This window comes from Marmota flaviventris, chromosome 18, assembly GCF_047511675.1.
Source record: "Marmota flaviventris isolate mMarFla1 chromosome 18, mMarFla1.hap1, whole genome shotgun sequence".
NCBI classification, from domain to species: Eukaryota; Metazoa; Chordata; class Mammalia; order Rodentia; family Sciuridae; genus Marmota; species Marmota flaviventris.
This window is the reverse complement of record NC_092515.1, coordinates 29,141,942-29,158,826: the sequence shown is the minus strand read 5'-3', so window position 1 is coordinate 29,158,826 and position 16,885 is coordinate 29,141,942. Positions and strand designations below refer to the sequence as shown.

General features: G+C 44.3%; 1 protein-coding gene across 4 annotated transcripts in view; it reads left to right on the top strand.

The window, feature by feature from the left end:
* Positions 1-15,370, top strand: part of Abcc12 (ATP binding cassette subfamily C member 12) — a 59,280-nt gene extending 43,910 nt beyond the window's left edge. For 2 of the 4 annotated variants that reach the window (XM_071604155.1, XM_027939188.2), the window contains 8 exons: positions 650-836; positions 6,594-6,683; positions 9,180-9,369; positions 9,823-9,982; positions 11,115-11,193; positions 12,211-12,324; positions 15,013-15,177; positions 15,284-15,370. In XM_071604155.1, the coding sequence (XP_071460256.1) occupies positions 650-836; positions 6,594-6,683; positions 9,180-9,369; positions 9,823-9,982; positions 11,115-11,193; positions 12,211-12,324; positions 15,013-15,177; positions 15,284-15,370 (1,072 nt within the window). The remainder of the gene's footprint in view (positions 1-649; positions 837-6,593; positions 6,684-9,179; positions 9,370-9,822; positions 9,983-11,114; positions 11,194-12,210; positions 12,325-15,012; positions 15,178-15,283) is intronic. The other 2 variants (XM_027939189.2, XM_071604156.1) reach the window with 2 other exon arrangements.
* The last annotated feature ends 1,515 nt before the right edge of the window (positions 15,371-16,885 follow it).

The following is a 16,885-nucleotide window of genomic DNA, read 5'->3' as shown; positions in this document are numbered from 1 at the left end:
ATGCACCCTGCTTTCATCTGGGGAATGAGGAACACCAGGGGTGGGTCTGGCCCCTGTGCTCTGCTGGGTCACCTCTCTGTTACTCTGCCTGGTGCTCTTTCTCTCTCAGTGAGCCCTTTGGCTCGGTGGACATGGGCAGGGGTACGAGATGTCAGCTTCCTGTCCTTGAAGAGACCCCCCCCCCCAGCTTTCTAAGCAATGATTTTGAATCTTGTCTGTCTGAAGTGGGGAGGGGAGCCAGGCCGACACCCTCCCTGCCTCCTTCACCATCACAGACACTGATTCTCCTCAAAGGTGGCCTCCTCCACGACACCTCCCTCCCCACACCCCTTATGTAGATCACCCCACATGAGTTCTCAGTAGCTTTTGTTCTCAGTTGTGGGTTCCAATCGCCAGCTCTGGGGAGAGACAGAAAGAGCCCACTTGGCACCACCGGCAACCACCACATGGGATTTCTCAAAAATGTGCAAATCAAAGATGTCTGTGGTGGCAGAGAGAAGGTGGACAGAGGCTCAGTTTTCCCGTGTGAGAACGGGCTTCTCTTTGAGTAAGGAGCCCCTGGCTTCATTCCTCCAGTTGCCCTGATCCTTCGTCTGTGTGACCTAAGCATAACCCGACCTCTTGTTTTGTCTGATTTTCTTAATTTTAGGTTTAAGATGCTAAACGATGAAAACTCCAGCCACCTTCTGTATTTTAACTGTGCTCTCAGGTGGTTTGCTTTAAGAATGGATATCCTCATGAACATCGTCACCTTGGTTGTGGCCTTGTTGGTGACCCTGAGTTTCTCCTCAATCAGTCCTTCGTCCAAAGGCTTGTCGCTGTCTTACATCATCCAGGTAACATATCAGGGAGGGTGCTTTTGGTTGGACACAAAAGAAAGCTCAAATGGGCTTAACACAGTGAAGAGAGTTTAGTAGCTCGCATCATTAAAATGTTGGGAAGTTGTGTGGGCTTCAGGCACAGTTGGATCACGGCTCTTGTCTTTGTCCTTCTGTGATATCTTCCCTCATAGTCATGCAATGGTGATCAACATCCTCTCCGGTCTATGGCTGGAGATATTTCCTGTCCTAACCACTGGACAAATCCTGAGCTTTACTCTTATTGGATTAATTTAGGTATCCAAGAACTAATTAGTGGCTCAATGGGATTGAGATGATTGATTTAGGCCACCACGAAGTTGTATAGCTACTCTTCAGTGGGGGCTGTGAAATAAATACTGGAGGGGCCATGGCAGTGTCTATGACTGGCTTATCTTCTTGGATGCTTATTTTCTTTTGAGTAACAACAATAGTAGGTGAACACATGGTATTTGCTTTGCTTTATATAAATTCATTTACCTCCCATGATGATACTACTGTAAGCCCCATATTAAAGATGAGGAAACTGAGACCCAGAAAGACTTGCTAAGATCCCACACATGTCATGTCTAAAAGCCAGGATTTGAAGCCTACCCACCTAGGTCTGATGCTTCTTGAACTTGTCCCTTGATATATGGTTCCCATTTTCCTCTTTGGAAACATTTCCAATGTAGTCCTTACCAGTGGTACTTGAAATTCCAGGACAATGTTTCAAAATATGGGTCATTTAAAAATATTCTGTTCGATGCTGTGGCTTCTTTTACTTTAAAGTCAAATCTCCCTTCAATTCAGAGAAATTTCTCCTTCATTTTGACAATTTCTTTCCTTTCTCTGTTTTCTTCCTGTGACTCATGTATATTGGTTGCATATTAGATTTCCTGCATCAATTTCTGTTTCTTTTATCTCAAAATTTCTGTTCTTGCTTTTTGTTTTTTTTCTGAGAATAAATCTGTTTTTATTCCTTTGAATTTTAAGATTGACAATCATATATTCATATGTTTAATTTTCACAAGCTCTGATTCTTTCTGTTTTTAAGAAAATAATTTTTTATCTATTCTCTCTATTTTTTTTAATTTGTTTTAATTAGTTACACATGACGGTACAATGATCTTGACATATCTTACATTTGAATCAGAAGGGATATAATTTCTCATTTTTCTGAGTGTACAGGTTGCAGAATTACATTGGTCATACCCACAGCAATAATAATGTCTATTTTATTCTGCTGTCCTTCCATTCCCCCCTTCCCCTCCCCTCCCCCTCCAAGAAAATAATTTTTTAAATCAATGAAGCGTTTTAAATTTCTCTGAGGACATTTATATTATTAGAGCCCCCCCCCCCCACCGCCCTTAGACTCTTTCCTCTTCTTTGACTTATATATATCTGTTTGTTCCTGGGTCACTTTTTTTCTTTTTCTTTCTTTTTTTTTTTGTTGTTGTTTATCCAGTTCTTGCTCTTTCATGCCATTAGATTTGCTCAGCTGTCTCCTGTTCTGTTTCCATTTAAGCATGGGAGAATGGGTGGGTTGGGTTTTCAGGGCTTCTTTGGCACTTGTGAATTTCTTCCTAGGTCTCTCTTCATAGGAAGCTTCCTGACTGTGGGTGGGCTGGGTGCAGCACTGCAGGAAAGCACGCAGAGAGCTGGCCGTTAGACACCCACATGCTAGAATTAAAAGGGAATTTTAATCTAGGTACGATTCCTGGAGCCCCAGGTAGTCAGTTCAGTTTCTTTAGAGGGGAAATTGTGTGTATATACATGTGTTCATAACCTGTGCCTAGGGATACAGTGTATCACTACTTCTGGTTGGAAGAGGGAAGTGAATAAATGGGTCCAATAGGAGTCTCTGTAGACAGACTGTGAATTTGACAACCTCTTTGTGGGCTCCTCCTCACACCTGGAGGCTCTCCAGGTTCTGCTAGACAGAAGGCTCTTTAAATCCCTTTAGCCCATTCTGCTTCCATTTTATCAAAAGGTTCTCATCCTCTTTCCAACTTGCAGAAATTTGTAACTCTCTCATTCAATTTCATCTCTTTCCAATCCCCTTGCTGTTAAGGGTCTATTCTTTTTTGGAGAAATTTTTCTGATATCATTCTAAGTGTTATTTGGGAAAGAGGAGGAACAAAAATATATCTTCTATACTCTTAAGATAAGGAAAATAATGAATTTTTCCTTGGGTAGCCAATTTCCCTCATGGATGGATGCTTTCATTTGTTGCTGCCTAGTAAAAAAAAAATCAAACAGATGATGTTGAACGGTTTCCCTTAATTGGTCCAAGTAAAACAGCTTGCCCCATCTAAGGTCATGCTTTTGGGCAATATCATTGGCTCTCGGTAAAATTGTTTCCAAACGTTCCTGTAGGGGTCAGAGAAGAATTTGCACACATTGAGGTTTATGGGATGGCTTCTCCAGCTGGCTCTGGGGCTTTTCCAGCATTAGACCCCTTTGGAGAACACAGAAACGAAATGACAGAGCTTCACTTGAGAACAGAGGACGGATGAGAAATTGGCAGGAAACACCACAGAGCAAGAAAGCCAATGTAAAGTAACGTCCCCTCCCATGGTGGAGGAGAAGAGCCACCCACTGAGGCCAGTTCTGTGCTGATGTGGACATTCTAAACCTGGGTGGGCTGCCCAAGCCCTTGGGAGATCATACTTCTCCTGTCCTTAATGAAATGTGCCTCTGTCAAGGAAAAGGATCAGTTGGTTCATTTGCCAGCTCTCCCCTGAGCAGCTGCTGTGAGCCAGGAACTCTACTGGTTGTTGTGGATTTAGCAGCAAACAATCTGACCGTCCTGCCCTCATGGGGCTGACATTCTAGTGCAGAGCTGGAATAAATATGGTGGTGAGTAAATAACCAATAAGGGTTCAGGAAGTGCAGTGAAGATAACAAAGTGGGGTACAGCGATGGGGGAAGAGGGAGCAACATTACAACCAAAAGCCTGAGGAGGCCTCTGCTGGGGGGTGACTTCCGAGCTGAGACCAGAACAAAAAAGAACAAGCCACAGGAGACTGGGAGGAAGGGTGCAGCAGGCAGAGGAGCCGGGAAAGGCCTGGGGGCCTGAGCTTGGTGTGTTTGAGAGTCTGAAAAAGGCTGAGTGGCCTAAGCAAAGTGGTAAGAGTTGGCAGGGGTAGAATGTGTGGCTTTGTAAGTCAGGGAAGGGGTGTTACCTGTATTCTAATATGCATTTGGGAGAGATAATGCTTTTTCTTTTTTTTGGTACTGGGGATTGAGCCCCCGGGGTGCTTAACAACAGAGTCATATCCCCAGCCCGTTTTGTATTTTATTTAGAGGCAGGGTCTCGCAGAGTTGCTTAGGGCCTTGCTAGATTGCCGAGGCTGGCATTGAACCCGTGATCCTCCTGCCTCAGCCTCCCACTCCACTGGGATTATTGGGTGCCAGCATGCCCGGCAGATAATGCTTTTCCTGTGGGGCTGTCTGTGCACCTGAGGATGTTCAGCAGCCTCCCTGGCCTCTACCCATTAGATGCCAATATGTTCCCCCCAGGTTGGAACAACCAAAAATGTCTCTAGACATTGCCAAATGTCCCCTGGGGGCATAATCACCCAGGTTGAGAGCCATCGCTCTAAGAGAAATGGGAGGCCCTGGCCTGTGTTGAGCAGGGAGGTAGGTGCAACGGAGGCCTGTGAGGGTCTGCAGCCACTGCTCTTCCCACTGCATTCACCTGCTTGGGCTCCATGGCTTTCTTCTGTGAGGGTCGCTTGCTGCTTTCCAGAGCTTTCTCATCTGAGGTTTGCCTGGTGGACATCTCCTCATAAAGACCTCAGCTCACCTAGTCCTCCCTTCCCACTGTAGGCTAGTTCCCCAACTTTAGGCTTAGCCAGTCACCCAAAGCTTCCTATTTTATCAATACCCTGTTCTTATGGTTCCTGAAATTTCCACCTGCCAGTCCATTAGAATGTAAGCCCACGAGTGCAGGGTCTTGTCTATCACGTTCAACCTGGGAAAACCAGCCCCCTGACCAGTACTGGGCCCATCACTATTGCTTAATAAATGTGTGTCATCTATGTGTGTCATGAGAGAAGACTGGTCCTGCCTCTAACTCTTTCCTGCTAGGCTAAGTCCAGGGGCACAGCTGGAGATGTAAGGGATGGGGTTCTCACAGCCTCAGCAGTGACTGAAGGGAGTTAGTGGATACATTAACCCTCAGAATCCACATGTTCCACATCACAGATTCAACCACCTGCAGAATGAAAATATTCAGGAAAAAAAAAATTACTGTGTCGCTACTGAACATGTAAACTAGTTTTCTTGACACTATTCCCTAAATACAGTGTGACAGCCCTTTACATAATGTTTACATTGTGTTAGATATTAGAGGTAATCTAGAGGTGACTTAGACTCTTTGGGGGAGGTACATAGGTAAGATGCAAATATGATGCCATTTCATGTAAAGATCTTGAGCCTCTTTGGATTTCCGTATCTGCCAAGGGTGATGGTGGTGGTGCCCTGGAATCAGCCCCTCAAGGATACTGAGGGATGACTCCTTGCCCTGGCATGGAACAACTCTGTGGTGTGGCCCCTATGGTGTCCCAGTGCAACCTAATCCCAGTTGCCTGCTGCCCTGACCTCTCATGAACACACACCTGGGATTGGCTGCCTTCCCAGTCTTCCTCTGTCACCCATCCCCTCCGTACTTTCTGGGTTCACTGCCTACACCCTGTGTGTGCTAAGGCTGCTGCAACAAATTACCCCGAGCTTGGTGACTTAAAAAAAGAGAAACTTATTCTCTCACGCTTTGGAAGGTCAGATGTCCACAAGCAAGGTGTTGGCAAGGCTGTGATCCCTCTGAGGCTCCAGGGGAGGCTGTTTCTGGTCTGGCCAGGCTGCTGGTGGCTGCTGGCATTCTTTGACTTACAACTGCCTCACTCTAACTCCGGCCTTTGCCTGCCTATCCCCTTTTCTGCTCTGTGACTTATCCCGTCTCTTGTAAAGATACCCGTCACTAGCTTTAGGGTCCATCCAGGTAATCCAGGATGTTCTCAAGATCCTAATTATATCTGCAAAGGACCTGTTTCCAATGAGGTAACTTTCACAGGTTCCAGGAATTTGGATATGGACATATCTTAGGCAGGTGGGGGAGGGGGCATCCTTCATCCTAAAACACTATTAGCCCTAAATCTCAGGGTAGCCTTCGGGGATATCCTGGCCTCAAGTGGGTCATCTTATCAAGCCATCCCTCTGCCCTACATGATTTTTTTATTTTAATACATGATCGTCTCATGTGTAAAGCGGGCAGATGGGCTAGACGGTTCAGTGGTCTCCGGTGGTGGCTGAGCTTTCAATTCCTCCTTGGCATTGGGCGGAGAGTGGGGAGGGGGCCTTGATGGAGAGCCCATCCAGGTGCTGCGAGAAGCGATACCCAGCAGTTCTGCCCCCAGGGAGCATTCCCACTGGACGGCAGGTCCCCATTGCTCAGACAGAAAGGCGGGTGATAAAGTGGTGCCGTGGTGGTGGGATGATTCCCGCCATCTGGAGTGCCAGGGAAAATGTAAACACCATTTGTTTCCAGACACAGAGGAAGTGTTAAAAGGCAAAAGAACCCGACAGGAATATATCTCCACTTTGGGGTGCCTGGCTGGGAATGCAGGCCTCCTGTGCATCTGGCCCTGAGTGAGAAAGGGGGTGGTGATCCTCAAGGGCAGCCCTGAAAGGTGGGAGAGCAGAACCCAGAGGAGGAAAGGCCTCTAACGGCGACTACTTGCTCCTTTGCAATAGCTAAGCGGATTGCTCCAAGTGTGCGTGCGGACAGGAACAGAGACCCAGGCCAAGTTCACCTCCATGGAGCTGCTAAGGGAGTACATTATGGTAAGAAACCAGTGTGTGAATGAGAAGGGACAGGAGTAGGCGGGTATTTAATCTTTTTTTTTTTTGATGTGAAAGGGATCTTTTTAAAAAGTCAAATCTGACCAGTCACCCCTCTTCTTTAAACCTCTATTTATAATACAAACCGAAGTCCTTGGTGTTGAATGTGAGGCTTTTTCTATAAAATAAAAAATTCTTTATAGGTGGTTTATATACTCAGGAAAGACAATTCAGTGGCTCATTTTGGTTTCTAAAAATTAATATTTGATTAAAGTTGTAAATTGAAAAATAAAAACAGCTTCACTTCTCTTTGAGAGTTTTTCTGTTCAATTCACAGCTGCTCTTACTGGGCAGCTGTACCAACCCCTGGGAGGAGAGAGACTGGCTGTATAACACTCCCTGCTCCAGAAATATCTGGAGTCAAATTGGTAGGAAAGTTGGTTTTATTCAAAGCCAACTTCTTTTTTTGTTTTTTTGGTGTTTTTTTTTTTTTGGCACTGAGGATTGACCTCAGGGATACTTTACTACTGAGCCATATCCCCAGCCCTTTTTATTTTATTTTATTTTTTTATTGAGACAGAGTCTTACTAAGTTGCTTAGAGCCTCATTTCATTGCTGAGGCTGGCCTGGAACTTGCAATCCTCCTGCCTCAGCCTCCAGAGATGCTGGAATTGCAGGTGTGGGCTAATGTACTTAGCACAAAGTCAGCTTTAAAGGAAGGCAAGAGAAACTTAACTGCTTCAAAGATTCTACCTCGGAAATTCCTGAAAATTAGCAGAACTTTCAGGAGAAGAGGCAGGGAGACAAAGGCCATTTCCACTCCCATCTTCTTCGGCCCGTAGGGGGTTGGAGTCCCCCTCCCCCAACCCCCACTCAGCACGAAGAAGCCATTACCAATTTCAGATGGAGGACCCTGTTTTAGTGCCGTTATTCTTTTGAAAAGAAGTCTAAGCGATCCTAGCAATCTCTTTTTAAGGGCCTTTGAACAGTGTTGGTCCCACTTACAAACTTAATTAAACACTTAAAACATTTTAAACTGCATTTTAAAATTTAATACATTCAATTTCCTTTTAAGTACCTCAATAATCTGATTTAACAAACAAGCCTTCCTGAGTTTGTATAAATCTAATAAATTAAACTTGTAAATATGGTGAGTTTTAGGTTCTCGTGACAGTTCCGAGGCCGTGTATAAACAGAAAGCTTTTAACTTAAAATTGTGTTTAAATCAATTATTCAATTTTATATTTTGAATTAGAATCACAAAGCCGAATTCTATACATATTATAAATACTTGAACACAAAGTATGCAGATTTCTTAAACTAAATATATGGTTACAGTATTGCTCCCTCCCCCTTCTCTCTCTTTCTCTCCTTTCTGAAGGATTGAACCCAGGGACATTGCAACACTGAGCCACACCCCCATCCCTTTTTATTTTACTTTCTTGTTGTTGTTGAGATCAGATCTCATTTTTGTTAAGTTGCTGAGGTTGACCTTGAACTTGGGATCCTCCTGCCTTAGCCTTCTGAATAACTGGAGTTACAGGTGTGTGCCACCAAGCCCAGCTATTCTTCTCTTAAATATTTTTATTCTTAATTCTACATCTTCCAAGGCTTAAAAATAGTAAGAAAGCAATTATTTCTTCAGCTAATTGAAATTTTTCTGGGCTGGTCAGTCACCCTGATAGGGCATATGGGATCCCTAATTCTAGTTGTTAATAGGGAACTTTAAAACTTAAAAGGAGGGGTTGGTCTTATAATGGTCATATAATCTTAAACTGATCTCCTTCGTTAGACTTTGCATTTCTTCGACTCTCAGGAAGGAAACTTACATGCCTTTTCCATTTGACTCTAAAGACCACTGAACTGGACATCCTGCATTCTTGTCTTTTCACTTCTAGTACCCTGATAGCTCTGGTAGATACTGAAATTGTATCTGATTGAATTCTGCAAATCTCAAGTCTCAGCCTGGATTTGCCACAGCTTCAAGGTCACACTGCTGACATTGCCCAGGTCCACAGGGCCCAGTGTGAGCTGTCCCTGCTTGTTCCCCTGTGTCACGCTCCCCTTGTTCCTTAAGCAGTACAGCCCCATGACTTTCTATTCCTCAAAGTACCCAAGTTGGTTCTGGCCCCCTCTGTCTAGAAGGCCCTGAACTGGAATCCTCTTGTAGCTGAAATCTTCTCAGCATTTCTTGGTCTCAGCTCCAATGTCACATAGACTTTTTCTTCAGCCCTCAAATACTCCTACTTCCCTCTCCTCTGCCCACCCCACAAGTCCATAGGCTGTTCCAATGCTCTATTTTATTGTCTGCATCTCTAATTGCTTTTCTTGTTCATTATCTGACGTCCCCACTGGAACATGAGCTTTTTTGAGACCAGGGTTCTTATGGGTCAACTTCACCACCACGAACACCAGAACCTAGAGTTAGAGGAAGGAATGAGTTAAACGAATGGGGAAATGAATAGTTATTAACCTGTCGTTGGTTATTCTGCTTTTCAGACCTGTGTTCCCGAAAGCACTCATCCCCTCAAAGGAGGGGCCTGTCCCAAGGACTGGCCCAGTCACGGGGAGATAACCTTCAGAGACTATCAGATGAGATACAGAGACAACACTCCCCTTGTTCTCAACGGACTGAACCTAAACATAGAAAGTGGGCAGACAGTTGGGATCGTTGGAAGAACAGGTTCTGGTGAGGACAAGCCCTGCTTTTGTTTCTTTCAGGCTGTTTTCCTTGAATCTGCCTTGAATGTGTTAGGCCACACCAGAGAGAGAAGGGTATGTGTGTTGGATCGGCTGTAATTTCCCCTCACATCTATTTACTGGTAAATTAGGACTTCAGGTTAAATGGTTGTGTGAGTTGGAAGCAACCACACATCCGTTTTTATATTAATTAAATGAGATTCATTCTGGTGAAATGAGGCTCAGAGGATGACTCGTGTGCTAAAGGCCCCTGCGAGGACGGGCAGGTTAACTGTGACCAGGCTTCCGCCCCCCCCCCTCACCAAGTGAGGAATTTCTGCCCGCACAGTCATCCACACAGAGTCATTTTCGTTGCATTAAAAATTCCTTTAATTAAATGCCGGGGTATGATGGAAGCACAAACGAATGTTGGATTTGTTGTTGTGGCTTTTACTGTTCCCAGGAAAGTCGTCACTGGGAATGGCCTTGTTCCGTCTGGTGGAGCCAGCGGGCGGCACGATCCTCATCGATGAGGTGGATATCTGTACCATCAGTTTGGAAGACCTCCGAACCAAGCTGACCGTGATCCCCCAGGATCCTGTCCTGTTTGTAGGTACAGTAAGGTAGCTGTTTTTGATCATCCTGCATTCCTATTTTTGGATAGTGAAACCAGACCCACAGTCCTCAGGGCTTGACTGGCCTGGGGCTGTCCTGTCTCAGGGAGGCAGCATCTCCATGGGCTGTTGGTACCTGTTTTTTTTTTTTTTTTTTGAGTAAAGCCTTCGAAGGAAATGGGGAAGAGAGCCATGAGCTTTGCATTTCAGAAACTACATTATTAATAAGCAAGATGCTTTGATATGTAGGGTGAGCAGATATCCCGGTTGGCCCTGGACAAACTTATTTTATGCCTGTATCCCGGCATTTCATCGGCTTAGTAATGGCCACTTTCAAAGATACCCCAGAGTGCATAATGGAATAGATGGATGGTAGCCTTACATGTGAAGCCATCTCTTGGAAGTGCATTAATCTGTTCCTACTAAAGAGCAAGCAGAAGCTGTTCAAGTAAAAGAACAGCAGGATTGCAATTTCCACGGGCCCAGGATCTGAGGTCAAAGCATGAGAAGGAAACCGCAGCTCTCAGTTGGTCCCAGTGAGAGGGACATTCCCTCAAATGGAGCACCGAATGAGGCCTATAGCGTGGCTTGTAGGAGAAATACATCTTGAAACACGAGACTTACATCCTGCCTATGAGATGCTCAACCCTGTGCAAGGTCCTGGGAGCTGCAGAGGTACTTCTGGCCTCTGAAGGCTGAGCAAATTTGGAATGCCAGCTTGAGTTACTGGCTTTATCTCTCTGTTTGCCAAGAATTTATGGAAGGTCAAACCTACTTTGCTGCCCAGTGACATGCAGAGGCCAAGTGTTGTGCCTTCCTCTCTGCAGGGCTTCGCATTTCCGTCTGCCTCAGTGGTCTCTGAGTCATTGCAGAGTTGTGGGTGTTTGGTGTCATGGCCAGGGCTGAGCACGGTTCTTGGAGCTGCAGGCTCCACACCTGCCCCCTCCTGTTCTTCCCTACCTGTCCCACAAAGAAACCATTACTTTGTCTTTTCCAGCTTCTAGAGGCCACCTGCATTCCTTGGCCCACGGCTCCTTCCAGCATCCCACTCCTTCCCCATGTTCTTGTCTTTGGAAGGACCCCCCAACCCCCATTCTCTCGCCCTAGGAAATCCAGCTCCCTCTCTTCTCCTTTGTTGCAGGTACAACTTGGATCCCTTTGAGAGTCACACCGATGAGATGCTCTGGCAGGTTCTGGAGAGAACATTCATGAAAGACACAGTAGGTTTCTGGGACTGTTCAGGATGAGTCCATTCCCAGTCTCAGTCCCCCCAGATACCTGGTCCAGGTTTAAATTTGATGAGCACTTGGAACAGCACTAGGCCAGGTTTATTCTGTGGATGCCACATATGTCAGTAGAATACAATCCTTATTTGCTCTTTTTCTTTTTTAAATAAAAAGCAGCCATAGGCACTTTTATTATGGTTCTGCAATGATCCAGTTAAGTGTCCTACAAGCATCGACCTCACTCAGTCCTTGCAACAGCTCTCTGAGGTTGGTGCTCTTACCCCTCAATTTAGGGATGCAGAAATTAAAGCTCAAGGAAGAGACATGTCCAGGTCAGTGAGTAGCAGAATAGAGACATGAACCCAAGTCCAGCTGATTTTAGAAGGGGAGTTGTGCCTTATTATGAGGCCAGTGGCCTCATTTATTTATCAGGACAGATAAGCCACAGGAAGATAAGGGGGTATGGCCTGTCCTGGGAATGACAAATACGGCTGGTTTGAGGAGACTGAGTCATCTGTGATCAGGGAGCCTCCCCGTCAGAGCTGCAGTCTCAGGTGGGGTCAGCAGGTGAGTATCCTGCCTGTGAAGCCACATGGTGCCAGCATGAGCATCTCTCAAAGTCACTCTGGCTTTTTGCACTGAATAAATCAGCCCTTGCCCATGACCCTGTCAGCCCCAAATGTTCCTGTCCCACAGTAGCCACCCTAAAAGCCATTTCTCTTTGTATGTGTGTTCTCTGGAACCTTCTGTGCATCATTTGTACTCTTTTGGTGAGTTGTCTACGGGGTTCTATGAGTCACGCTGTGATTTAAAATTATTAATGTCCGCCTCCTCCCTGGTCTTTCCCTGGTGCCTGTTTGCAATATTGAAATGATTGTTGTTTTGCACTTTCTTTTCTACAGTAAAATAAAGCAAGCTGATAAATGCAAGAGAAGGGGGCAATCAATACAGACGATTCAGGACAATTTTATAGATCATCAGCATAAATGTGGCATTTTCTATGTTTTATAGATAATGAAACTCCCGGAAAAATTACAAGCAGAAGTCACAGAAAATGGGGAAAACTTCTCAGTAGGGGAACGTCAGCTGCTTTGTATGGCCCGAGCCCTTCTTCGTAATTCAAAAGTAAGGAAACAGCACGGAAAATGGATTGGTCAAATTTTGGATATTTCCTGCAGTGCAGCTCAATCCAGGAGACGGGGCCCGGCGTTTGTCTTTCAGCAAAGACAGAGCAATTGAGCCATTTAAAAACCGATCACTTTTTCTTAAGACAAAGTTGTGAGGGGTAAAAATTGAAAAATAACAGCCATTTTCAGCAGTAGCATCTTCCTCCCCTGGGCTGCCCCACCAGGAGGTCTTGCTTAGGTATTCTCTCTGTTCCCCTAAGTGGTTTGAGTTTGAAAAATCTGTCTCTCAACTTTTTCCCTTTGTCCCCGAACAATTCTGAGTCCTCAGAAACAGTACCCAGGACACTCAAGAAGGCCAACAGAATGCTAGCATTCACAATTTGTAAAACGCATTCCCATTTTTTTTTTTTTAAGTGACTTAGCTACTTGCTTTAAGTGACTTGCTTACTGATTTGGAGAATGCCATTGTTTAGGAAATCCCACTCTGATTCCTCATCAAGGGTGGGACACACGTGTGTATTCTGTAGATGTGCTGGTGGCAGGGGAAAGGCAGCCAGGACTGCTTGGTGCCTCCTATGGCAGTGCTCATGCTAAGTGCTTCTGTGTCTTTACATTTCTGTCTCATAATAAAGCTAACTCCCCTTCCCATGAGAGAATGGAACCATGGAGAAGTAACTAGACCAAGGTCCAGAAGAGGTGGGAGTTGAATTTAAGCTCTCTAATTTGTAAAATCAAATCAGTGCTGTGGTAAGCAGAGTAATGCTCCCTCTACAAAAGGAAAAAAAAAAAAAAAGAAGTATGTGCATGCCATGATACCCCAGACATGTAAAATATGTTCACTTACATGGCAGAAAAAACTTTGAAGACAGGCTTAAGTTCAGGATCTTAAGATGGAGAGATTTTCCTGTATCTCATTGGGCCTAGTCTATTCACAAGTCTTTATAAGAAGCAAGAAGGAGAGTCAAAGAGAGAAGGAGGTGTGATTCCAGGAAGGGACCATGGGCTAAAGAATGCAGGTGGCCTCTAGAATCTGGATAGGAGTCTGCTAGAGGAATGCAGCCCTGATTACATCTTGATTTGGGGGATTGTTGGCTTCTAAAACTATAAGATGATATATTTATTGTCATTTTAAGCCCTGAAGTTTGTGGTCATTTGCTATAGCAGCAGTAGCAAATGTATGTAAGTGTTGTTTTTATACCCCGTGCTGGTTTGCTGAAGGTCTCTTCAAGGTTCCTTTTTTAAAAAAAAATTTATTCTGATTTGTTATATTTGACGGCAGAATGCATTACAATTCATATTACACATAGAGAGCACAATTTTTCATATCTCTGGGTGCACACAATGTAGAGTCACATGGTTTATGTCTTCATACATGTACTTAGGGTAATGTTGTCCATCTCATTCTACCATCTTTCCTATCCCCACACCCCTTCCTTCCCCTCCCACTTTTGCCCTATCTAGAGTTCATCTACTCCTCCCATGCTCCCCTTCTCAAACCCTACTATGAATCAGCCTCCTTATATCAGAGAAAACATTCAACATTTGTTTTTTTGGGATTAGCCAACTTCACTTAGCATTATATTCTCCAACTCCATCCATTTACCTGCAAATGCCATGATTTTATTCTATTTTAATGCTGAATAATATTCCATTGTGTATATATACCACATTTTCTTTATCCATTCATCTACTGAAGGGCATCTAGGTTGGCTGCACAGTTTAGCTATTGTGAATTGTGCTGCTATAAACATTGATGTGGCTGTGTCCCTGTAGTATGCTGTTTTTAAGTCCTTTGGGTATAAACAGAGGAGAGGGATAGCTGGGTCAAATGGTGGTTCCATTCCCATACTGCTTTCCATATTGGCTGCACCAATTTGCTGTCCCACCAGCAATGTATGAGTGTGACTTTTCGCCCACATCCTCACCAACACTTAAGGTTGTTTGTATTCATAATAGCTGCTAGATATGTTGAACATTTTTTCATATATTTGTTGATTGATTATATATCCTCTTCTGAGAAGTGTCTGCTCATTTTCTTGGCCCATTTATTGAATGGGTTATTTTGGTGTTTAGCTTTTTGAGTTCTCTGTATACCCTAGAGATTAATGTTCTATCTGATGTACAAGTGGTAAAAATTTGCTCCCAAGATGTAGGCTCTCTATTCACTCCCTGTTTATTTTGCTAAGAAGCTTTTTAGTTTGAATCCCATATGCAACAAAATGAAATTAACCCCTGTCTCTCACCATGCACAAAACTCAACGCAAAGTGGATCAAGGACCTAGGAATTAAACCAGAGACCCTGCGTCTAATAGAAGAAAAAGTAGGCCCTAATCTCCATCATGTGGGATTAGGCCCCAATTCCTTAATAAGACTCCTATAGCGCAAGAATTAAAATCAAGAATTAATAAATGGGATGAATTCAAGGTTTCTTTCTACATATTTGTAACATTAGAATACACCATTAAAAAAAGGAGGCTGGTGAACATACAGTCTTGTTCCTCCAGCAAGCCTCTCTAAGGAAGGTGAAGTGGGTGTGATTTGACTGTTCTTTCTCTTTTCTTTTGTAATTTTTTTAAAAAATGGGTGCTTTTCTCCCTCTTTTTAATAAATAGAGCTGAGACTGTAAATTTCCCCCTTGGCACAGCTTTGGCTTAGCATGATTTTTACAGTGTTTCTTCCTTGACAGATCATTCTCCTGGATGAAGCCACCGCCTCTATGGACTCCAAGACAGACACCCTCGTTCAGAGTACCATCAAAGATGCCTTCAAAGGCTGCACGGTGTTGACCATCGCCCACCGCCTCAACACCGTTCTCAACTGCGACCGTGTCCTGGTCATGGAAAATGGGAAGGTGCAGAAAGCTGTGGTTGGCTTCACCTCCCTAAAGCCTTCAGTAGTTTGGGCATTATGGTGGGTGATTTTTTTTTTTTTAAATTTCATTTCTTCTTCTCTTTTAGGTGATTGAATTTGACAAACCAGAAATCCTTGCTGAGAAGCCCAATTCTGCATTTGCAATGCTACTGGCGTCAGAAGTCCGACTGTAAAAATCCCTGGGGCTGATCTGAGTGCAGGAGGAGGGTGTGTGAGATAAGTAGGATGAGACTGCAGGAGCCAGAGCTATCAGCTCAGCTGGGTGCCCTGGCCACAGCCCCTCCCACCCTTGGAGTACTGGGTCCATCTGGGCCTGAGGTTGAGTCCTCTTTCCTACCCATCCCATGAAACTTCACTTCAGCTGGAAGGCTTGGGGTTGGTTCTGGGTGGTGGACAGAGGCAGACGGGAGCTAATGGATTAAAAAGCTTCCCCTCACCTCCTAGAACCCCAAGGGTCCCTCATGTGTCTTCATCAATATCATCCGAGTACCTGAGAATGTAAACATTGCAACTTTCTGTTGAAAATCAGTCAAAGCAAACAGAATGGGAAAATGCCTAGGCTTGGAGCTTACAAGGTTTCTTACCTTATTATCAGAAGGGAAAAGAGTAGAGTTCTCTTCCTGTTTAACTTCTATTCACTTCTATCTTGACTGTGTGATAAGCAGTAACTACACAGATCTGTAGCATGAGTGATTATAGTGTTTGGTAAAAAAAAAAATTATTTTGAAATTCATATTGTATGTTCCAATTGATCTGTTAAAATAACCAGGAAAACAAAAATGTTAGAGTTTCTCTACAAATGACATTTTTATATCTTCTTTATTGGTCATTAAAATGCCATAGGAAATTAAACTACCCTGAAATATTGACTTGCAATTATTTTATTGAAGATATTCCAACTTCCACACTGTTTCTTCTCATAGATCTTCATTGTCTTCTCCCTTGACTCCGTAATACTCCTACACAATCCTTCACCAAATGAAAGGTTTTCTTTCCAACCTCAAGGTTTGCTGTGATGGATGCAGAAAAGATGCATTCCCAGTAACCCAGGAGAGAGTTCTGTTAATTCCATGGTGACATTTGGGGAAAAAAAGTATAAAGTCTATTGAACTTTATGTAATATTTGTTGAGGGGCACCCCCCCAGTTCTGGATAGTTCCATGCCGCACCCTTCATTCTGTTCCCCTTCTGAGTCTTCATAAGTGTTCTCTAGTCAGGGTTCTGTAGAGGAACAGAATTCACAGGAAGTATAATTATAAAAAGGGAATTTATTAGATTGGCTTACGTGACCAGAAGCTGGATAGTCCACAACCACCGTCTGTAGCCTGGAGAGCTGGGGGAACTAGTAGCTAGGCCGTCCAAGAGGCTGAAGCCCTAGAACAAGAGGGATCAATAGTGCTACCCTAGTCCAACACCTAAGCCTTCTGGAGAATCACTGGCAGAGTCTGTTTCGTCAAGAGGGAAGAAGCAAGTTTCCGATATCCTCAGATGACCTCAGCAGCAATCAAGAATCCCTTCAAGAAGAGTGGAGTTGCATTTGCTGTTGCTTCCTGGTTCTTCCAATTTTTATTCCATCCAAGCCACCATCCTACTGGATGGTGCTGCCCAGACTTAGGGAGGGTCTCCATTTCAGTTGGCTATCGCACACTTCAATCATTCCTAGACACACCCTCATTGACACGCCCATAA